The sequence below is a fragment of the Desmodus rotundus genome, chromosome 12 (genome assembly GCF_022682495.2).
Source record: "Desmodus rotundus isolate HL8 chromosome 12, HLdesRot8A.1, whole genome shotgun sequence".
NCBI lineage: Eukaryota > Metazoa > Chordata > Mammalia > Chiroptera > Phyllostomidae > Desmodus > Desmodus rotundus.
In genome coordinates, this window is record NC_071398.1 from 39,480,901 (window position 1) to 39,505,695 (window position 24,795).

Here is a 24,795-nt window from a genome sequence, read left to right on the forward strand (position 1 = left end):
ATAACAATAAAAATTTAAAAAAAAATGGGCAAAAGACCTGAGTAGACACTTCTCCAAAGAGGACATACAAATGGCCAATAGACACATGAAAAGATGCTCAACATCACTTATCATCAGAGAAATGTATATTAAAACCACAGTGAGACATCATCTCACACCTGTCAGATTGGCTATCATCAAGAAATCAACAAACAACTGCTGGCGAGGAAGAGGAGAAAGGGGGAACCTTGATGCATTGTGGGAATGCAGACTGGTGCAACCACTGTGGAAAGCAGTATGGCGGTACCTCAAAAAAATTTAAATGGATCTGCTTATTCCCCAGCTATCCCACTTCTGTGAATATATACAAAGGAACCCAAAACACTAATTCAAAAGAACATAAGCACCCCTATGTTCATTGCAGTGTTATTTACAATTGCCAAGTATAGAAGCAGCCCAAGTGCCCATCAGTAGATGAGTGGATAAAACAACTATGGGACATTTACACAATGGAATACTACTTGGCCATGAAAAAGAAGAAAAATTTACCCTTTGCAACAGTATGGATGGACCTGGAGAATATTATGCTAAGTGAAATAAGCCAGTCAGAGAGAAACAAATACCACATGATTTCACTCATACGTAGAATCTAATGAACAAACTGAATATGGAGAGCAAGATGACACCTAACGGGGGAGGGAGGTAAGGGGATGGAGGGATTAAACAAAATTAGAAAAAGATTCATGGCTATGGACAACAGTATGGTGATTTCTGGGGGTAGAGAAGGATAAAGGGACCAAGTGGTAATGGAAAAACATACAAAAAAAACCCTTATTTAAGATGGGAAAGGAACCAGCTCTGTTTTTTTAAAGTAAAAGAATACAATGGGAAGGTGGGAGGGGGATAAATGGTGATGGAAGGAGACTTGACTTGGGGTGGTGAACACACATTACACAGATGATGTGGTGTGGAACTGTGCACCTGAAACCTGCATAATTTTGTTAACTGGTGTCACCCAAATAAATTCAATAAAGAGGGAGAAAGAAAAGAAAACAGAGGACAAGGGGCCTGGGGAAGAAGTGTGAGCTTAGGCCTCTCGGAATGCTCACCACTGGCCTCAGGGGAGGGGGTTCAATGATCAAGTGGGTGGGACGCCCTGCTCTGTAGGCACAATCGGCCGTCCCTGTCATCCCCTGGGGGGCTCAGGAACAAGGTGGCCATGGTAGCAGGGATGGAGGGCATGCACAGGCTCAGCAACATGGACTTCCAGTCAGCAGCACCCGCCTGGCTGTGGACACCACTAAGGGCCCCATCTGTCTGCTCAAAGACCAACACGGGGCCCCTGACAACACTGCTCCCTGGGTGATCAGCAGCTACTTGGTGCAGGTTGATTCCCCTGGACCACTCCCGTCATGGAGCAGGAGCGTTTCATTCTTATTGGAAGAGACTCTCACTCTGGGTACACACTTGCCTTCCCTGCACACGTGCTGCAACAGACGCTGCCACCCACTGACCACAGGGTGCCTGTGCGACACCACGGTTCCCCACAGGGCACTGCTTCTGACCGAGGCCTCACTTCACAGCACATGAAACGCAGCAGTGGGTTCCTGCCCATGGAGGCCACTGGTCTCACCATCCTCAAACAGCTGGCTTGACAGAAAAGTGAAATGGCCTTTTGGGAACACAGTGACAGCACCAGCTATGTGACCATACCTTGCAGGGCTGGGGGAAGGTACTCCAGGAAACCACATATGCTCTGAATACAGGACGCTGCTTCTTCCAGAGCCAGGAATCACAGGTCCAGGGATCAGGGGGTGGAAGAGGAGAGACACCACTCTTTCTTACCTCTAACAACCCACTAGCACGTGCTCTGCCCCCTGTGCCCAAGACACCATGCTCTGCTGGCCTAGAGGGCTCAGTTCTGGAAAATGAGAAAGGTTTCCACCTGAGACACAGCAGTGACCCCATCGACACATCAGGGCCCCTCACTCTACAGCTCTCCAGACAGTGCAGCACCTTGGAGAGCGCCAACCCCAGCTCCAGCCTTCCTCCCTCACTGGAGCCAGGGCTCAGAGCAAATGAGAGGCTGCTGAGCACAGAGATGGTGAGGGGGCAGCACCACAAGGGCAGCTGCCTGGAATGGGAGCAGGTGAGGCCCTGGCTGAGGCTGCCCACAGAGGCCCAGGGAAAAGGAGGTGCAGGACAGAAACCCCAGGAATGAGGAGGGGGAAGGTGAGGCACACAGGCATTAGGGAGTTCTGCCTGGGCCCTGGGTGGGGCTGTGTGTGTGAAGCAGTCTCAGGACCAGGACTTCACCATCACAGCCCATGTGACAGAGAGCACCAACCACAGCCCTGGATCAATGTGGACCCAACACCTGACAGCCCAGCCACGGGCACAGGGCGCGTGAGGCCCAGGTCATGACAAACTGCTCAGGAAGCAGCTCCACTCACCTGATCAGGACCACAGAGAAGTGTGTGGTGCTGTGTGTCCCCAGAACCAGGGTCCCTGTCCTGGGCGCCAGGAACTAGCAGTGAGGGGGACCATGACTCATCCATCCTGCCCCCTCTGCTGCCCTAACACAGACCTTCCCCTCCTGACACGCCTGGTTCCCTGCTCCTCCTTCTCCCCACAGACCCACCACCCAGCACTCCAGCCACACACACCACTCCACCCAGGGGCACCCTCAGTGTAACCTGCTGGAGACAAACACAAATGGATACACATTCCTGGAAATGTGAGCCTGGTAACATGTCTCTGAGGGAAGAGGCAGGGCCAACGTACTTACAGGAACAGAGACTAGAACTCACAGACATGAACATGAACATGATACGTTTGACCCCTGTGAAATGTCTATGAAAGCATGGGGACTGCCACACTCCGACCTCTGTCCACCAGAGGGCAGAAGAGATACTCAACAGACAGGAGCCACCCCAGGGGCCTGCTGAACCCTGGCCTCCCCCTACTCTTCCCTGGCAGCAGCACTCACAGACCTGCTGGATTTGACCCTCCCCAGCACCCCACAGTCCACAGTCCTCCTCGCTATGCATTCTCCCCACACTGGATTCCATCAGCTCCTCTCTCCACCCAGAAAAGGCCAGCCCTCTGCAGGCAGCTGCTCTCAACACACCCTCCACATCCTTCCGGGGGTGAATACCCACTCATGCTTCAGTCACAGCCAAAAGGCCACTTTCTCAGAGGGGCTCTCTGTGATCCCCAGACCAGCTGAGACTCACCTGCGTGCTCCAGATGTACCAGACACTTGCCCTTCACAGACCATCTCTCAATAACTGACTCCTTCCTTCCATGATTTCACTGAGTGACCGTCTCTCTGATACAAAGTAATCTCCATGAGCACAGGGCCCCCTATGTCCTCTTCTCTGTGGAGTTCCCAGGGCCCAACACAGGGCCTGACTGACACATCACAGAAGCTCAGTAAATGCTCATGAAGTGGATGAGGAAACCACACAGCAGACGTCTGTACCCCGTGTGACACCTGGGGTCAGAGCATGTTCCTCAGTCAGGAAGACACTGGTGTCAGCATGGGAAGAAGCCACCAACTGCCCATGGCTGTCACAGGGACAGGCCTGTACTCTTTGTAGAGTCATCAAGAAGGACAGGGACTTCCTAACAGAGAGGGGTTGGAACCCCCTCATTCCCAGGAAACCATAGTCCTCCCCAGCTCTATCCTGTGAGTTGACTTCTCCTCCGATAGGGATGGAGTAGGCCTGGGCAGTAAGCCATCAGCAACCTGACTGGGCGCAAACTCTGAGTTCTCCACCACGGTGAGACACCACCAGGGAAGGGGGGAGTCTGTCCTGACCACAGAAGAACCAGGAGCATCTTCCCATCCACAGGGTCCCTGGTCCAGGGGGACTCCCACCTGTGGTCCCCAGCAGACATCTCACCACCCAGTCCATGGTGTCCTGGGGAACAAGGTGCACTCCCCATGCATGATGGGACTGGAGGACCCAGGATCTGGGGTGGCTTCCATCTCAGAGGGGCTGAGGGTCCCAAGGGGCCTCCCCATCCCCTGCCTGAGTCTCCATGTGGAGCTGCTCTGGCTCCTGGGCCCTGCGGGGAGGCCTAGAGCAGATGACAAGCAGGGATACAGGTGACTTGTGGTGGGGACACACAGGGCAGTCTGTGGAGCAGCCCCCCAGGCTGATCCCTCTCTTGAAACATTCAAGAAACCCCTCACCTGGTCCTTTCTAAGAAACCTCAGGGACAAAGAGCTCCTCCTGAGACAGCACATCCCCTTGGGGGATGGTTCTCCTGACACTGGATTGGACCCCTCTGAACACCTGTCCTCTCTCTGGGCTCAGTCAGTCCTGGGATGCAGTCAGGAATCCAGAGACCAGGACCCAGGCTGACTGGCCGCTTGGCACAGTGGTCAGAGCCCAGGTCTCCCCAGGGTTCAGGGTCAGCATCCTTGTACAGCCCCTGACATTGTCCACAGGTCTCCTTAATGCCCTCCAGGGGGCAACATTGAGACACACAGACAACACACAGGAAACTAACACAAGAACCTGGCTTTGGCTAAGGAGATAGAAAGAGCCTGATTTCCATACCACAGACCTTTCTTGGTCACTCCCACACACCTGCTCTGTCCCACTGGCTCCTTCTGGGGCCTGGGAGCACTGCTCTGCACTCCCTGCCTGGCACCACCCGTGAGCAAGGTTGGGTGACCACAGGGAAGTCCCCCAGCCAGAGAATAGAGGTTGCCCCCAAGGTCAGGGACAACGTGGACAGGCTCAACCAACAGACACGGAGGGAGGAGTCTCCCTGAAAATGTACCCTGAGGACCAGGGAGCCCACAGCCACCAGACCACCCCCCAGGACACACAGGATAACTCTCCCTTCACACTCGGGAACCACAGGTCCTTCTGAGACACCCAGTCTTGGGTCTCTGTCCTTAGAAGCAGAAGCCAGGCTGGTGACACCTGAAGACAGAAGGTGGGTCCCCTCACCAATCATCACCCAGCTTGTCCCTTTGTTACTCCAGAGTCACGTCTGTGACCTTCCTGCTGGGAGGACACCCACCACCCCAGAGCATTGAGAACCTGGGGGAGACCCGGTGCCCAGCTGGGTTTGGTGTCACAGACAGAAACAATCCCCAGGTTTGGGGACACAGGGGCTCCCTGTGTGGTGCTGAGAGACCCCAAACCAGGACACAGCAGAGACCAATGCTGGGGAGAGTTGTCCTTGGGGGAGGGTCTCTACCAGCCTCCCTGTTGGACCGTGCTCCTGAGCTCCTGTAATTTTTTAAACAAATTTAGATGTTTACAAGAAATGTCAAATGAAACATTCTGATGGATTTATTAAGGAGAATTGTATTTTCATTTCTGTGGATTTTTTTACTGTCATATGCCCAGGTTACTGAGTATAAGCTCAATAAATACTTGGTAAATGGGAGAGAGAGAGAGAGAGAGAGAGAAAGAGAGAGATGAAGGAAGGAAGGGAGGAAGGAAGTGCTTCACAGGCCAGCAAGATCAACCTCCCCTAAGAGCTTGTCAGATGCAGAGTTAGGTCCACTGCACACCTGCCGAGTCAGAATCTGCATTTGTAACGGGACCTTGGACCCTCCCTGTGCACTGGAAGTGGGGAGTGCCTGCCCCACCACCATATGTTGGGTCCACACCTGGTTGGGCATCCACCTTAGCAGGACAGCTGCTGAGGCATCACTTCTAAGGTGGCATCTCCACGCTCACAATCTTTACAAAATTCCACAAGTGATTCCGATATACAACAGGGTTACATCTTTGTGGCAAGAGTTCCTGATGATGCCCCAGGGCTCCTGCTCTGAAAGAAAAAGCCAGAAAAGCCCTGACCTGTGTGGTTGGGTTGGTTGGACATGTGAAAAGTCACAGGTTTGATTCCGGGTCAGAGCACATGCCCGGGTTTCAGGTTCGGCCCTGGCCTGGGCATGTACATACAAGCCAATTACTGTTTCTCTCTTACATCAAGGTTTCTCTCCCTCTCTTTCTTCCTTCCTTCCTTCCTCTCTACAAATAAATAAATAAAATCTTTTTTTTTTTTAAGAAAAAGCTAGAAGATATAAAAAGGCTTGAGGGTGACGATATTGTGCACCCAACGTACAGCTGTGGGGAACGCCCCTCCCCACTGTCCCAGGCTAGTGTGCGTCCACACAGGTCGTGCCTGCCCGTGCAGGAGGGTTGGGGATGGAGGGGTAGAGAATCACTGCGGGAAAAGGCAGAGGCCTCAGCCGGTCCCAGATCTGAAATCTAGATGGAAGATAAAAGGAAAGGAGGAAATAGGGAAGGCAGGAATGAGGGAAGATAGAGGGAGGAACCTCCGTACAGACCCTGCCCCCGGACCACGTGACTGAGGAGTGCTCCTGACCCAGAGCAGGCTCGCCACACCTGGAGAGGAACAGCAGCAGCTCGCTCACTTCAGGACAGCAGTGCCCGTGCGCATTTCTGGAATCCAAGCTCCTGTCACAGAGGGAGGGACAGAACAGACAGCAGACGCCATGGAGTCCCGCATAGCCACTGCCCGGCAGCGGGTCCTGCTGGCCCGTAAGGAGGGGACAATCCCTGGGAGTGGACTGGAGGATGGGGACAGAGACTGTCTGGGTCTCCTGGGGAGGACAGCGCTCTGAGAGGCGACAGAGTGCTTCTGTTTGTACCTCAGGGGAGAGGACAGGGGAGCAGAGTAGGATGGGGAGGAGGGTCAGCAACAGGGAAATCTCATGATCTGGAAGTGTGAGGGTCAGGAAAACCTCGATTACAGTAGGTTTTTAAAGTTATTCATCATAATAGTAGTTATAATAGCAGTTAACACTTACAGACCATTTCCACTGTGTGTGGCATTTTGCTAGGGGTTTAACTATCATTACATTAAATATTTAAAGCAATACCATGAAAGAGGTGCTCTTATTGTAACTTCCAGTTGTGGAATGTGAGGCTCAGAGAAGTTAAGAATCTTGTGCAAGAAACTTGTCATTGTAACTGCTTACTTTGCAAAAGAAGAAAGATCTCAAATCAACACCCTAACTTTACAACTTAAGGAACTAGAGAGAGCAGAACAAAATAAACTCCAAGCTAGCGGAAGGAAAGGGGTAATAAAGATTAGAATGGAGAAAAATAAAATACGGAATGAAAAAACAGTAGTGAAAATTAATGAAACCAAAAGGTGCTTTATCAAAAAAGCCTAACAAAATTGACAAACCTTTCACTAGACTGGCTAAGAAAAAAGAGAGAAGATTCAAATTACTAAAATCAGGAAAGAGAGTGGAACATTACTACCAATTCTGCAGAACAAATAAGAGTTCTGATAGTGCCATGAATTACTGTATGCCAACAAATTAGACAACTTAGATGAAATAAACAAATTACTAGACACAAACCTTCCAAGATGGAATCACAATGAAATGGAAAATATGAATAGGCCTATAAATAGTAAGGAGAAGAATTGGTATGAGCATTTGACAAAATTCAACTTCTGTTTTTTAAATAAAAACACTCTAACTAGAAATAGAAAGAAACTACCTCAACATTAGAAAAGTCATTTATGAAAAAAATGAATAATGTCTGGAAACTGATGAGAGTAACTATTTATGTCAGGTGCCACAAGAAAAACTTTACCAGGGGCACTAAACATTGTCCTTGCCACCTACCTCAGAAAGAAGCAAATACACCCCGGGAGGTGCAGGACCTGGGACCACTCGCTCATTCCCCCGCAGGTACCTGCAGCCTGTCACAGGCACTGGGGGTGCAACAGGGCCAGGCAAGCCCCTGCCTGCGTGGAGCTCACATTCTGCGGGGAGGAGAAGGACAAGGAAAGATCTAGATGTGAGGTCAGGTAGCCATGAGTGCCACAGAAGGAAAAGAGCCAGGGCAGGTCAGAAGGTGACGACACAGGGTCATTAGAGGAGGTAGTCAGGGAAGGTGTCTCCCTGGGACACCCCTGAGGGTCAGCAGGGGTCTGAGGGCAGTGAGGGGGAGCCAGGCAGACACCTGGGGAAAAGTTTTCGAAACAGAAGAAATAACAGGTTCAGAGGTAATGGTGGCCCTGCTGCTGACCTTGACCATGGGAGACACACACTCACAGATACACACACGCTCACACTCATACATGCACTAAGGCTGAGAGATAAAGAGACATGGTCAGGACCCAGGGCCTCATCTTTCCCTCCCAACATGTAGACCTGAAAACCGATGGATTTCTCCTTTCCTCCTAGTCTTACTGCTAACCTTCAGGAGCCCGCCCACCGCTTCCCAGCTCACAATTGCGTCGATCAATGCTACTGAAGGGAAGGATGTGCTTCTCCTGGTCCTCAGTCTGCCTGAGAATCTGGTAGGCTATGCCTGGTACAGAGGGGAAAGTGTGGACAGCAACCGTGGCATTGCATCATATGTAATACACACTCAAGAATTTACCCCCGGGCCTGCACACAGCAGTCGAGAGACAATATGCCCCAATGGATCCCTGCTGTTACAGAACATCACCCTGAAGGACACAGGATACTACACCATACAAGCCATAAAAAAAACTTTTCAGAATGAAGAAGCAAAGGGACACCTCCGTGTATACCGTGAGTGATTTCTCTCTGACCTCTGGGTGTCGGGTGGGGTGACTTCTTCACACACAGGTCTGACAGCCCTGGACTCTGCCTCCACCTCCCTCTGCTTCACGTCCGGGGGGTGGGGGGATTGGACATTTAGTGCAGGACACACACAGTGTAGACAAACCTCCTATGATCAGAGTTCCCCTCCCAGATTCCAGCCCTGCACACAGCCATTACCTACCTGCCCTGGGGGACATGAGAGACTCCAGAGGGAGGTGAGCATCCCCAGGGAGGAGCAGACAAGATGCTGCTCACAGCTCCTCGTCCACCAGGGGTCAGGCCAGGGAGTCCTCCCTCGGGGTTACAAATGGTAACAGAAGCTGTTAGCTAGGGCAGCTCCTCTGTTCCAAGGTTTACATTAAGAAATTGGGAAACAATTAAGGTTCATCCACAGACAACCTGGCAAGCCTGAGACCACTACCCTGCTTTATTCAGGGGAGCTGAGTTACTGGGGCACATTCACGCAGAGTCACACAGACCAGGACTGTCCAATCTGAGTCCCGCCAAGACCTGTCTGCAGTCATGGCCCATCCCCTCCTCCCCTCCAAAGGCCTTATCACACATGTGTAGACCCCGACACCAGCTGTTTGGTCGGATCTTTTCTTAGGTGTTGCCAGCTCAAAGGGAGAGATTCTGGTCTGGGGAGTGAAAGCAAGTGGAGAATTAATGTTTTTACTCCAGAACCAAAGAACCTGCAGTAACAATCAGAGTCCGTGCTGGGAACGCCCAGGCCTCCCCGTCAGGTGGCCGGTCCAACCTCCCTGCCCTGGACTTGAAATCCCTTCTTTGCTTCCCAATGTGCTGGTGTCACTCCCACTGGACATGAAGGGAAGGACTGTGCCTTCTCACCCCTCACCCCACACCTGCAACCAGCTCAGGGACCAGCACTCAGTTGCTCTTTCATGTAAGATAAGACTGGAAGGTGAGAAAAGTGAATAACTAAATGAATGAATGATTCATAATCTGTACAGAGGCTGGAACCTGGATAGAATCATAGAAAGTTTTGGCCACACTTGTTCCCTGTCTCTCTAGGGCAGAGACCCACATTCCATCACTCTGACCAACTGCCCCTGGAGCCCCCTCAGGAGCCAAGTCTCACAGTGACTGTGGGGCTGCCCAGCTGCAGCAGGCTTTCCGGGCTGCACTGGTCCCTGGGGCAGCCCTGGGCTCTTGATCCCTGGGGTCCTTGAAGTCACCTGTAATCCTCACTGTGCACCAAGGATATTTCGGGCTCTCTCTGCTCCTTCCATGTCCCTCATCTGCCTCCTCCTTCTCTCCAGCCCCATTGCTCTGTTCTGCTTCCTCCACCCTGCAGGCTCCCCAGATTCTCCTTCTCACACCTGTGTCCAGGCCCACCCTCCTGGGCAACAGGAAAGGACACAGAAGTCAGTCAGAGCAGCAGCCCCTGGCTCCATCATGAGCCAGGTCCCCAGGTCACAGGAGGAAGACCCTCTGCTGTGCCCCCTTCCAGGGCTCCTTCCTTCCCTGATGCCAAGAACAGGAACAGGCCACCTGCCAGAGACATGTAACCCATTGATCTACTCTGTGTATGACTAACAGGGACTCAAAGGCAGAAGGACAGGCTTCAGTCCCCAACAGGGCTCACTTCATCCCTGAATCGTGACACATCTGTGTCTGGTATGAGGCTCCCATTCCTTCCAGTGGCTCCCCACACTTTCCCAAGGCAGGGCTGGTGACCCTGCCCCTTCTGACTGGTTCACTGCCTGTGTCACACACGTGTGTCTTCACGATGAAACCTTTGCCGTGGGGCGGGACCCTCTCAGACGGTGAGGTGCCCCAGCCTCTGTGCTTTTCTCTTAGACACTGTCCAACTTGAATGAATTTGATCAAAGCACAGTTCTGTTTTCTGAGTTAAGTGGGGGCTCCTCCCACAAGCCTGACTATCCACAGAAACTGGTGACAGGGACCATCTTCCTCTATGTACTAACATAACAGTGTCTTTTCTACCAGTTTGGCGTCATCCCTCCCTTTATGCAACAGAGACGCCTGCATGTGCCCTCTGGTCACTTCTGTCCCCTCAACAGGACTCACAGTCTCTCCCCCCCCCCCCCAGGGAGGCACTGACTTCACACTCACTGTAGCGTCTTCCTTTGGTCACAGTGTGTCCTGGTTGGACTCAGAACTTGCTCTGTGACCTTCAATGTTCTCTTCACAGAGAGATGCCTCCAAGACTGGCCTTAGACCTTAGGGCACGAGTAATGATTTTCACATGTTCTTTCACAATTTAACTCCAATTTTTGTCTCATGATGCCAAACACGAATGGTCCATGAGGGCCATATTTCAGCAAGACCAGCTCCCCCACTTCCCACAAGTCCCCCCTTCTGTAGCTGCTGTTGTCTGGGTGTTTGAGGAAGGGTCCTGCCCGCTGCAGTGGGAGACAGCACAGCAAAGACCGAGGGCAGAGAGCCTGCTTCCACTGCCCAAGCCAGCCAGCTCCCACATCCCTCACTCTTGTCTCAACCATTTCTGGTCTGTGCTGTGCCCTTACTGGGGTCACTGCCTCATGTCGTCACCAATAAACTCCTGGGTTCTCTGTCCACCTCATGGTCCTGCAGCCTCAGACCAGAACTGACCACCAGACCTCTTGATGGTCTCTCTGTGTAATGTTTCTGCTCAACACTCAGCTGTAGGCCACACTGGCCAGTCCCATCAGGGTGTGAGACGTGTGGGAGGCCCTTTGTAACTCCTCTCTGGGATAACCCTGGAATGTGAGTCTTCAGTGCAAGCACGTCTCGCCCCATCAAAGTAGGTCTGTGTACCTTGAAAGGACTCAGCACCCACACATTCCAGGTGAGACCTTAACGACAGTCCGGCAGTCAGCTGATCAGTGAAGAGTCAGGAGGTGTCCTGTGGTCTCTAACTAATAGGTCTCAGTCTATCCATGATAAACCCTGATACTTAACTGACCCTTGAGACAGTCTGTGCTTTCTCCAGACACAGAACAGGAGGCCTCACATTCTCTGAGCACTCAGGTGCTCATGTTGTTGTGTGATACACAGACCCGCCTTATTCTTTAAAAACTCAAGTTGACTAAAAGGTGAGAGGTGCCAACCCTGATTGAAGATGCCTTTGGAGGATTCCAAGGTACCGCCCAGGGCAATGTTCTCTCTGTTATCTGCACAGCAGAGTTGCCCAAACCCAGAATCACAAGCAACAACTCCAACCCTGAGGAGCACAAGGCCCCTGTCCTGTTAACGTGTGGACCTGAGACTCAGGATACCACCTACCTGTGGATGGTCAACAGTGAGAGCCTCCAGGACAGCGCCAGGCTGGAGCTGTCTGTCTGAGGACAACAGGACTCTCGCTTTGCTCTGTGTCACAAGGAATGACACAGGACCCTATGAGTGTGAAACCCAGAACCCAGGGAGTGCCAGCCACAGTGACCCCTTCACCCTACATGTTTTCTGAGAGTAACTTCTGTCCCTGTGTGGTCCAGGGCACCACCTAAATTCACATACTAGAGGCCAGATTACAACCAGCTCTTCCTAAGGGCACAGACCCTCACCCCAGACACCCAGGGGAGCCAAGATTTTCTTTCCTAGACAAATCTGGGGTTCAATCCAGGTTTGAGACAAACAGGTTAATGTCTCAGACTCAAGCTCAGTGGACACAGAGGTTACGGTTGGAACTTTTTTCCATCACCATTCATCTTCTCTATACCCTCTTCCACTTCCAACCACCCCCTCCACTCTGGAGTCACCACACTGTAGTCTCGGTCCATGAGTTTTTCCACTTTTTTTTTCCTCAGTGCCCCACCTCCCCAGCCCCACCCAAACCCCCAAAGCTCTCAGCCTGCTCTCTATATGTCGGTCTGTCTGGTTGGAATTTTTAAAATGAGGATTGTGACCCAGCTCAGAGGGAAACTGTGGCCTTACACAGACCAGGAGCTTCCCCTTCCCTCTGATTACATCATGTGTGGCTTTGCTCTGTTTGCTCCAGATGGCCTGGACGACCCCTTCATTTCCTCCTTGGACCCCCATTACCTACAAGGGGCAAACCTCAGACTCTCCTGCCATGCAGCCTCTAACCCACCTGCATAGTGTTCTTGGTTTATCAATGGGAGACCCCAGCAACCCCACACAGGAGCTCTTTATCCCCAGCATCACTGTGAATGACAGTGGGTCCTACACCTGCCTCGCCCATAACTCTGTCACTGGCCTCAGTAGGACCACAGTCAGGATGATCACAGTGACTGGTAAGTACCTCCTGGACCATCAGCACTGACCTCTGGGTTGGAGGTTGGCCTGCTTTTCAGAAAAGAACCAGGATATTGTCTCCATCATATGGCCATGGACACATGAAATCACAAATTCTTCCCTGAACCCTCCACTACATCTCTGTAGTCTCTCTCCTCCCCTTGCTCTTCTGATTTCTCATGGCAGAGATGGGGTCCAGTCTTGGAAAGAGAGGAGGGGATTCTCTCAGCCTCAGAAAAGCCCCATGTGGTGGAGGGGGCCTCACAGAGGGGAAAAGCAAGGGGCTTCATGGTTAAGTTGCTTCTTCTGTCACTTCCTTCTTTCCTGTGACCCACTCCATGTGCTCCAAGGAACATATGAGGCTTTGAGTCAAGCTCACCTCTTCCTCCCCAAAGGAAACAGTGAAACCCCCTCTGAGGAGGTGAGCAGCACAGACCCCTGCTGCCTGCTCTGCTCCAGGCTCACTTGGTACCTGACTCTGCTGCCCCCAGTGCAGGACAGGCCCCATGGAGAAGTTGCATGGGCAGCCTGTCCTCAGTCTGGCCAAACTGAGCCACCCACCAACACCAGAGCCTCCCTTGGGTCAGGCTGCTGGAAACAGCCATAATGTAGCCGCCTCTGAGCTGTGTCGGCTCTGACGCCACCAGCTGTATAACGCTGTGTGATGCCAGCATGTGTGATGTTCAGAGGACAGCAGTGAGCGATGGGGCTTCCCTGACAGATAGGTAGATCCCTGCATGAAGTCCCTTCACAGGACAGAAGGAGCAGTGCCACAAAGTGTGTAGTTTACGGAGAAGGCTGAGTACCAGCCTTTGTTAAACTGGGACTACTTCTCTCTGGAGGTTTCCTTTCTTCTCTGCATTAGTCAATCCACAGGCCAGGGAGCAAGAGTCCTATTCACACTGAGAAATCCTTTGGGTCGGAATTTATTGAGGCCCTAAGGTCATGATAACTGGCTTGGGCTATTCTTACTGTCTTACAAATTATTTAACAAAAAGAAGATGACTTCCATCTCTATGCATAATCACCATACTAGAGAGGGGGTCTGATCTTTTACGAAGTCACAGAAAGCTCTAGGAAAGAGTCACACAAAAAGCAATGGGTAAGCCCTGACTGGTGTGGCTCAATGGATTGAGCACCAGACTGCGAACCAAAGGGTCACCATGTTGATTCCCAGTCAGGGCACATGCTTGGGTTGCAGGCCAGGTCCCCAGTGGGGGTGCTTGAGAGGCAACCACACCTTGGTGTTTCTCTACCTCTCTCCTTCTCTTCCCCTCTCTCTAAAAATAATTAAATAAAATCTTTTTTTCAAAAGCAATGGGCAAAAAAATTCCACCTAATGATGAGGACGCTGGACACATGGGCTAAGAAGTTCCTGGTGCTCATTCTACAGGTGTGCAGGAAGACAGGTCAGGGCTCATCCTGGGGTGATCTGGTATCAAAGGGAGAGACATAGACCTCTCCTTACATAGTATTGCCTGAACAAAGACACTTGTCCTCCTTCAGAGGCCAGGGCCATCCTCCAGTGACGATATCAAAGCTCCCTGGGGACTATGACTGGCTGAGACTCTGAGGAAGAAGCCCACTCCCAGTCAATCACCTTCTCGTTTCTCCACAGAGTCCGTGGGGAAGCCCTCCATCAGAGCCAGGACCACCACCGTCACAGAGCATAAGGACACCGTGGTGCTGACCTGCCTCACAAATGACACTGGGATCTGCACCCGGTGGTTCTTCAGTGACCAGAGTCTCCTGCTCACAGAGAGGATGAAGCTGTCCCGGGACAACAGCACCCTAATCATAGAGCCTGTCAGGAGGGAGGACGCTGGGGGTTACCAGTGTGAGGTCTCCAACCCCGTCAGTGCCAGCAAAAGTGACCCCTTCAGGCTGGGTGTACAATGTAAGTGACCCCTGGCCCCACCTTCCTGGGATGATTGCACTACCAGTGGTGTGTGAAATGGAGAGAAGTCACAGAGGGCAGAAGGTCAATTAGGAGAGCATTACAGAATGGCAAAGTGGTTAAGAGTTCAGTCTCTGAATCACATATACTTAGTTTCTTATCCTGAGTCTGGGATTCTCTGTGACCTTCACAAGGTGGTTTTATTACCACTTTTATGTGGTAAAATATACATAAAATTTACCATTTTAACTACTCTAAGTGCACAGTTCAGTGGCATTAGTACATTCATGTCAATGATGATGCAACTATCACCACTATCCCCTTCCTAAACTTTTTCATCTTACCACACTAAAGCTCTATAGCCACTAACTCCTCACTCCCCCACTGCCCACCCCTGGAAACCACCATTCTTCTGTCTCTGTGAATGTGACTATTCTAGGTACTTCGTATCAGTGGAATCATATGATATTTGTCCTTTTGTGTCGAGCCTATTTCACTTATCATAATGTCTTCAAGGTTCATCATGTTGTGCATATATCACAATTTCACTCCTTTTTAAGGCTGAGTAACATTCCCTTGTATGTGTCCATCATGTTTCACTCATCATTCATCCATCCATGAACTTCTGGGTGATTTCTACCTTTTCCCTTTTATAAGTAATGCTGCTATGAACAAGGATGTACCAGTATCTGTTCAAATTCCTTTTGAGTATATACCAGAAGGGGAATTGCTGGATTAAATAGCAAGTCTTTGTTCAATTTTTTAATGAACTACCATGCTATTTTTCACAGTGGCTGCACCATTTTATATTCCTTCTGGCAATGCACAGAAGTTTCAGTTTTTTCCCATCATTGCCAATCCACTGTTTTCTGCATTTATTTGTTTGTTTAGTAATAACCATATTAGTGGGTGTGAGGTGTATCTCTTTGTGCTTTTGATTTGCATTTCCCTAATGATTAGTGGTGCTGAGCATCTGTTCATGTGCTTATTTTCCATTTGTATGTCTTCTCTGAAAAAATGAACATTCAATTCCCCTGGCCCATTTTTAATTGGATTTTTTTGTTGTTGAGTTGTAATTGTTATTTACATATTCTGGATATTAATCCCTTATCAGGTATATGACTTTCAAATATTCTCTCCTATTCTGTGTTGTCTTTTCATTTTGTTGACAATGTCCTTTGAACACAGACGTTTTTAATTTGATCAAGTCCGATTTACCTATTTTTTCCTTTGATGTCTGTGCATTTGGTTTCCTATTCAAGAGATCATCACCAAAGCCAATGTCATAAAGCTTTCACCCGATGTTCTCCTCTAAGACTTTTTTGTTTGTTTGTTTGTTTTTGTTGTTTTTTAAATATATTTATTGATTATGCTATTACAGTTGTCCCATTTCCCCCCCCAACTCCACTCCATCCTGCCCACCCCCTCCCTCCCACATTCCCCCACTATAGTTCATGTCCATGGGTCATGTATATAAGTTCTTTGGCTTCTACATTTCCTACACTATTCTTACCCTCCCCCTGTCTATTTTCTACCTACCATTTATGCTACTTATTCTCTGTACCTTTCCCCCCCTCTCCCCCTCCCACTCCTCTATTGACAACCCTCCATGTGATCTCCATTTCTGTGGTTCTGTTTCTGTTCTAGTTGTTTGCTTAGTTTTCTTTTGTTTTGGTTTTAGGTGCGGTCGTTAATAACTGTGAGTTTGCTGTCATTTTTACTGTTCATATTTTTTATCTTCTTTTTCTTAGGTAACTCCCTTTAACATTTCATATAATAAGGGCTTGGTGATGATGAACTTCTTTTTCTTTTTTTAATATATTTATTGATTATGCTATTACAGTTGTCCCATTTCCCCCCCCCACTCCACTCCATCCTGCCCACCCCTCTCCCTCCCACATTCCCCCCCTATAGTTCATGTCCATGGGTCATGTATATAAGTTCTTTGGCTTCTACATTTCCTACACTATTCTTACCCTCCCACTGTCTATTTTCCACCTACCATCTATACTACTTATTCTCTGTACCTTTCCCCCCCTCTCCCCCTCCCACTCCCTTATTGACAACCCTCATGTTCTAGTTGTTTGCCTAGTTTGCTCTCGTTTTTGTTTTATGTGTGGTCGTTAATAACTGTGAGTTTGCTGTCATTTTTACTGTTCCTATTTTTGATCTTCTTTTTCTTAGGTAACTCCCTTTAACATTTCATATAATAAGGGCTTGGTGATGATGAGCTTCTTTAACTTGACCTTATCTGAGAAGCACTTTATCTTCCCTTCCATTCTAAATGATAGCTTTGCTGGATACAGTAATCTTGGATGTAGGTCCTTGCGTTTAATCTTGGGTAATGTAATTATGATGTGCCTTGGTGTGCTCCTCCTTGGGTCTAGCTTCTTTGGGACTCTCTGAGCTTCCTGGACTTCCTGGAAGTCTGTTTCCTTTGCCAGATTAGGGAAGTTCTCCTTCATTATTTGTTCAAATAAGTTTTCAGTTTTTTGTTCTTCCTCTTCTCCTGGCACCCCTATAATTCGGATGTTGGAACGTTTCGAGATGTCCTGGAGGTTCCTAAGCCTGTCCTCATTTTTCCGAATTCTTGTTTCTTCATTCTTTTCTGGTTGGATGTTTCTTTCTTCCTTCTGGTCCACACCACTGATTTGAGTCCCAGTTTCCTTCACATCACTATTGGTTCCCTGTACATTTTCCTTTGTTTCTCTTAGCATAGGCTTCATTTTTTCATCTACTTTTTGAACAGATTAGTTCGAAATTCATTCTTTTGATGGATATCCAGTTTCCCCAGTACCATTTCTTTTTTTTTTCTTTTTAAGATTTCATTTATTTATTTTTAGAGAGAAGGGAAGGGAAGGAGAAAGAGAGGGAGAGAAACATCACTGTGTGGTTGCCTCTCCCACGTCCTCTGCTGGGGACCTGGCCTGCAACCCAGGCATGTGCTCTGACTGGGAATCCAACCACAAGCCTTTGGTTTGCAGGCCCACGCTCAATCCACTGAGCTACACCATCCAGGCTCCATTTCTTGAAAAGACAGTCCTTTCCCTGTTGGATGGTCTTGGTACTCTTGTCAAAATCATCTGGCCATATATGTGAGGGTTTATTTTTGGGCTTTCCTTTATTTTTTTAAATTTATTTATTTAGAAAGAAGGGGAGGGAGGGAGAAAGAGAGGGAGAGAAACATCAGTGTATGGTTACCTCTCACACAACCTCAACCAGGGACCTGGTCCACAACATAGGCATGTGCCCTAACTGGGAATCGAACTGGCAATCCTTTGGTTCACAGGCCAGCACTCAATCCACTGAGCCACACCAGACTATGAACCAAAGGGTTGCCGGTTTGATTCCCAGTCAGGGCACATGCCTGGGTTGTAGGAGAGGTCCCCAGTAGGAGGCACTCAAGAGGCAACCACACATTGATGTTTCTCTACCTCTCTTTCTCCTTCCCTTCCCCTCTCTCTCTAAAAAAAATAATAATAATAATTAAAAAAAAAGGAAAGCCCGGAAATAAACCTTCACATATGGTTTTCTATTCCATTGGCCTATGTATCTGTCTTCATGATAGTACCATACTGTTTTTCTTACTGTAGTTTTGTAGTAAATTTTGAAATCAGGAAGAGTGAATCCTCCAACTTTGTTTTTCTTTCTCCAGGTTGTATCAGCTATTTGGGGTCTATTGAAATTCCATGTGAATTTTAGGATAGATTTTACTATTATTGCCCCAAAAGTGTCATTGGGATATTGATAGGGACTGCACCGAACCTGTAGGTCACTTTGGGCAGTATTGTCATCCCAACAATATTGTCTGCCAATCTGTGAACACAGAATGTCTTCCCACTTATTTACGTCTTTAATTTTTTTCACCAGTGTTATTTCTAGTTGTTCAGTATATAAGACTTTCACCTCACTGTTTAAGTTAATTCCTAAGTATTTTATTCTTTCTAATGCTATTATAAATGGAATTTTCTTAATTTCCTTCATGAATTGTTTATTGTTGATATATAGAAACACAACTGATTTTTACATGTTGATTTATATCCTACAGTTTTGCTGCATTTGTTTATTAGTTTTAACAGTTCTTTGTGGGATCATTAGTGTGTTCTACATATAAGTCCATGTCATATGCAAACAGAGGTAATTTTACATCTTCCTTTCCAACTTGGATGCCTTTTATTTCTTTTTCTTACCTAGTTACTGGCTAAAATTTCCAATACTGTTTGTGAAAAAATGGCAAAATCAGGGATCGTGGTCTTCTGCCTGATCTTAGAAAAAAACTTGTAGTCTTTCACAGTTGAGAATGGTGTTAGCTGTGGGTTTTTTCATAAATTATCTTTATAATGTTGAGGTAGTTTCTTTCTATTTCTAGTTAGAGTGTTTTTATTTAAAAAACAGAAGTTGAATTTTGTCAAATGCTCATACCAATTCTTCTCCTTACTATTTATAGGCCTATTCATATTTTCCATTTCATTGTGATTCCATCTTGGAAGGTTTGTGTCTAGTAATTTGTTTATTTCATCTAAGTTGTCTAATTTGTTGGCATACAGTAATTCATGGCACTATCAGAACTCTTATTTGTTCTGCAGAATTGGTAGTAATGTTCCACTCTCTTTCCTGATTTTAGTAATTTGAATCTTCTCTCTTTTTTCTTAGCCAGTCTAGTGAAAGGTTTGTCAATTTTGTTAGGCTTTTTTGATAAAGCACCTTTTGGTTTCATTAATTTTCACTACTGTTTTTTCATTCCGTATTTTATTTTTCTCCATTCTAATCTTTATTACCCCTTTCCTTCCGCTAGCTTGGAGTTTATTTTGTTCTGCTCTCTCTAGTTCCTTAAGTTGTAAAGTTAGGGTGTTGATTTGAGATCTTTCTTCTTTTGCAAAGTAAGCAGTTACAATGACAAGTTTCTTGCACAAGATTCTTAACTTCTCTGAGCCTCACATTCCACAACTGGAAGTTACAATAAGAGCACCTCTTTCATGGTATTGCTTTAAATATTTCATGTAATGATAGTTAAACCCCTAGAAAAATGCCACACACAGTGGAAATGGTCCACAAGTGTTAGCTGCTATTATAACTACTATTATCATTAGCCTCTATGAAGTCAGGTAGCCCTAGAGTCAAATCCCAGATCCACCTAGTACTAGTCATATGACTTTGGGAAATTTTCACCACTGTAAAGCCTCTATTTTTTCATCAGTAAGGTAAAAATAGCATCTATTTGACAGAGTTATTATAGGAATCAAATGAGATGTAAGTGGAAGATTTAGCACAGAGCCTGGCACATAGTAGGCATCCCCTAAGAGTAGCCAACATGAATATTAGTCATCAATCTTGAGGTCACTAGTGAGGGCAACAGAAATAAAAGGAAGAAACAAATGAAAAGTGATTTATGTTTGGGGGAGTACGAGGGCCATTACACACAAAATTCACTGGGACAGGAAAAGAAAAAAGGAGCTGAGTGCAAAGTTTCAAGCCCAGCTTGTTAGTTTTCATCCCCTGAGATACAGCTAACATAGGATTAGACATACTGAGTATTTATTGGAAAAAGTGCCTGTGGAGGAAAGTGGGATGGAAGTGGGAGGAGCCTGGCAGATTCCTCAGACCACGGTGCAGATCCGATCCGATCCCGTGAAGGAGAAAGAAAAGACAGTGTTGGGTTGCAGTGGTTGGTTCTAAGAGAGAGTCTGCAAGGCTGACGGGGAGACCTTGAGCTTAAAGTCACCCATAGGAGGAAACAGTTTCTCACAGAATTGAGCTTATTTCATGTCCCTGCTGGGAGCCCAGGGAAGCGTGGTCTCTGTGCAAAGGAGGTGGTTAATGCACCACCTTCCGTCACTTAAGCCCCCCCCACACACAGGAGACCGGAGTGGCACATGTTCATGGCCGCCACACCTGGTACACAGGAAACATGCAACCATGGAAAGGTGGGAAGTGATAACCTACAAAAATGGCAATCAGCCTTTGTCACATTTCCAAAGCTCCAAAAATATCTGCGCACAGGAAGGCCAGGATGGAATTGAGGCAAGTCTGACCACCAACCTAGAAATACCATGAGAAAAAAAATACAAGGATATAGTCAGCTAATGACAACACAGAAACCTTCCCACAGAAAATGTATTCCCAGGAGGAACAAGTACAGAGTTCTTCGTGTTGAGACATTTCCCAGGGCACCTCACTGTAAAATAATGTCACCTTCATTCATTCTTCTCTTTTCATGACAGATGTTTCAACATCACCACATCCTGGCCTCTCAGGTGGGGCCATTGCCAGCATCGTGATTGGAGTCCTGGCTGGGGTAGCTCTGATCACAGCCCTGGTGTACTTTCTGTATATCAGGAAGACCGGAAGGTATGATGGCCTTTCTCTTGTCCCATGTTCTCCAAAGCTAACCTCCATGCTTGGGAGGGAAATGGAGACTTCCCCTCCATCTCTGGGCTTGGGTCCTCCTCCTTTCTATCCTCCTGCTTCTGAGTACTAATCCCTGCAGCCTCTTCTTCCCTGGTCTTCAAGCTTCCTGTGCCCCGCTCTCTCCGGCACAGGCTTATTGTCATCACCATGTGGCTTAGAGGGGGCAGACCCGATTATGCTCCTTTGTCGCCCAGTTAAGGGAACAAGGTCCAAGCAGGGAAACAAATGAAAATGAAAATAGGAGCAGGAGAAAGTGAGGTGTGTGCTCTGTCAACCACAGGAAGAGAAGGAGAAGCGAGGGGCAGGACAGCAAGAGAACCTAAGGAAAAGCAGAAGCTAAAGGCCTCTCAGGCAATAAACAAAGTGAGAATAAAAACAGCATCTGCCTAGAAAAGGGAAAGATGTCAGGGTAGAAGCAGGCTCAGAAGCAGTTGATAAAGAAGAGACCTATGTGAACGTCAGGCCAGCAGGAAGGGGGTACACACTAGAGGGGATGGCGGATGGCTGGTACATTGAGGAGGAGGCACTAGGAGGAAAGGCAGTTCTGACCCTGGTATAGATGAGCACTGAGGAGCCCTCACCCAAGGAATTATCTGCTGACAGTGTCCTTCCTACTTCAAGAAGCAAAGATCCTATGCTTGGGAACAGCAGTCACAGTCTCTGATATTTTTTTAGGGCAAATAACCAGAGCAATCTCACAGAGCACAAACCCTCAGCCTCCAATCACAGTGAGTAAAGCCATAGCCTGGTGAGAGCTGGTGTGTTCCACCACGTGCCCTGCCCTAGCAGGGAATCCTGGACTCTCACATACCCAGTATCTTCAGAATCTTTAGAAGGGATCTCCATTCCCCAACCTTAGGTTGAAGTAGGCCCTCATACCCTTCTAGCCACAAAAGATTCCCCTGAGACCCAGACCTGAGTGAGACTCCCTCAGCCATCCAGGCAGGCCTGGGTAAGACGGACATGTTTCTAGAAGCCATTCCCACATCTTCCTCCCGCCCCCCCCCCCCCGCCCCTGCCTCTACTACAGATGCAGGCACTCTCCTTTGGGGAGACTTTTTCTGTCTTGTGGTGCTCTGGCTGCTGTGGGTCTCAATGACCCTCCTTGCCACTGGTACCTGGTGCTGAGGAACACATTTGGGCAAAAAGGAAGTCCTTGTGAACTGGAATAAATCTTCAGAAGGGGACCGAGGCCTCTGTGGCTCTCCTCCTGCCCACCGACTGGTACTAACACCCTGGGTCTGGACCACAGTCTCTGAGGGAAGCACATTCCTTAAATGATCACAAGATCCCTCCCCACCCACCTTTCTCAACACCTGCCACTTGCTTCAGCTAGAAATCAAACAGCCTAGGAACACCATGGCTGGAAGGCCATTAGTCATCTTTGCATTTTCATGGATTGGTGACTCTTCTTTTATTTCCCCCAAACAGGTTCACTCTGACAACTCACCTTACAAGGTAAGCATAGCCGGTTTTGCTGGCTCCTTTTCTCATGGAAATACCTCTGTGTAAAGTGGATTACTCATGAAGACACAAATGTGATCAAGTTTGGGTCAGGGTTCCTCAATGCAGCAATGAACGAAGACGTATTGGTTAACTATACTCCCACGGTCTATCTCGTGCATGAACATAGGCTCTGGAGTTATCCCTACCCTGTGTGGAATCCTGGTGTGACTGTTTAGGTAGTAGCTCTGTTAAAGAATGGACCCGTGGTGGGGGGTGGGGTCCAGATACGATGTCGCTCTGTCACTGTGGGTTTTCCTAACACCACTGCCAGGTGTTAGGAATTATGGCTCTCAGTGCCAGAGTTTGGTAAAAAGGGAATATTTATTCAAAAGTTATACAGCTTTAGAGTAATTGCAGAATGTCACCATTAAAAATTTCAAAGTCCCTTAAAATACCCACAAACACACAGAGTCCTTCCTTCCCCCCTTTGCCCAATCAGGCCAGTCAGGGGTACCATATCTCAGGAAAAATAGAAGTCCGTAGCTCAGCTAGACTGCCAAGTCCTCCCAGTAATCCATGCTCAGCTGGCAGGCCACCCATGGTTCCCAGCACCATCAGCTGTGTTGCCACCAAAATCTCTAGTTCTTAACCCAAAACCACATGGCACCTCCTCATGGCCCACCAGCAAGAGTCTTTTCACCCCTTTTCCTCCCACAAGGTCCCACATTCTTCCGAACTGCTGAGAGCTCTGCATGGCTGCTACATCTTGCTCTCCTGCTTCCTAAGCCACAGGGTTCAAGAGAGCCCCCTCTCTGCCCCCAAAACCTGCGTGGTTAGTCCTGCGTGGTTGCCGCACCTGGATTTAAATCCTGCCTTGAATCTTCCTCTGCATCCCCATTTCTGACTCCTCCCACAATTGGCCACACCTGCCAGTACTCCCGAATTTTTCAGCTTTTCTTGGTTGCCATAGTAAGTCTGGGCAGGCGTGGCCCATGACGTGGAGCCAACCATCTCCTAGGTCTCATGCAGGCGCTGTAAGGGGAGCTGCCTCCCAGTTACAGCACAGGTCAAAGTTATGCATATCTCCCTAGCTAGACTTGTTGATATGCAAAATAACCATTTTTGCCTATCATATATGAAGCTGGCCAGCTGTTGATATGCAAAATAATTCTCAATGGCCCTGCTCCATGGGTCCCATACCCCAGTCCAACTTGTGGGAGTGGGGATATCCTATATTTTTCTATTTCCTGGACACCCCGAATTCTGGACCCTGTTTCAAATCCTTTGTTTGAGGGGCCTTGGCTGCATCCTGTTACAGCTCTGTGACCTTGGTTGGGCAGGTAACTTAGCCTTGTTGATCCCCCGCTTTGTCATCTGTAAAATGGGCGTGCTGCCTACTCCAGAGAGAAGTTGGAGGGATGAAAGGAGGCAACAAATGCAAAGCGCCCGCACGCTCCTAGCAGGAGGAGGGCACTGGGTCATTCTCCCTGCTCTACCTCCAAAGAGTAGCCTCCACCCTGACCTCTAAGCCACTACATTAGTTTTGCCAGTTTGTGGTCTTACATCGAAAAACACAGTATATCCGCATATGTGCCTGGTTTCTTTCATTCGGAATGGTTTGTGAGACCCATCCGTGCTGTTGCATGCACCCACAGCTGCTCGTGCCCACTGCCGTGTCATCGCATTCTGTTGTGTGAGTGCCTAGTCCGTCTCTTCCCATGACCATCCAAAGGGTGTCTGCAAGCAGGGAGAATGGGTGGTAAAAGCCCTTCTCCAAGGCTAGGAGTTTCAGAGTGGTGAGAGCAGGGGGTGCTGAATCACACCGGACCAGGTGAGGGCCTGGCCTGCGACACTGATTTAACTGACTGCTGCCGTTGCCTTTCAGATCCATGAATTTGAAAAATCTTCCCCTGACGTCAATGCCCAAGAATTAAAGAAACCAGCTTCAGCCTCCCCATCCCCAACAGCCACAGAAACAGTTTCTTCAGAAGTGAAAAAAAAGAAGTAATGCAACCTGCCCTGCTTGCTGCACTGCTGGCTTATCCCAAGCTTCTCATCCCCATAACCAGGAGATCCCTTTACTCTCAGGGAAAAGGAGAAGCAGCCCCTTTCCCCACCCTCATTTCACACACTCCTGAGACAGCTCCAGACTCGCGGTCATAACCCCTCCCTTCAGTGTCTACAGATGAAAAGGCACATCCGGGGTCTGTAGCCAAGCCCAACCTACCTTGTCATTGAAATGTGGCTCGTTAATAGG

The 24,795-nt window shown here is 48.5% G+C and overlaps 1 protein-coding gene across 1 annotated transcript; it reads left to right on the top strand.

The window, feature by feature from the left end:
• Positions 1 to 230: 230 nt before the first annotated feature.
• LOC112320006 (cell adhesion molecule CEACAM1-like) lies at positions 231 to 24,701 on the top strand. Its single transcript, XM_071220078.1, is given in 10 exon segments — positions 231 to 282; positions 1,890 to 2,128; positions 6,347 to 6,518; positions 8,183 to 8,536; positions 14,406 to 14,684; positions 20,906 to 21,032; positions 21,768 to 21,840; positions 22,524 to 22,550; positions 24,424 to 24,531; positions 24,534 to 24,701. Coding segments are annotated over 10 exon segments (1,599 nt in total).
• Positions 24,702 to 24,795: the final 94 nt, after the last annotated feature.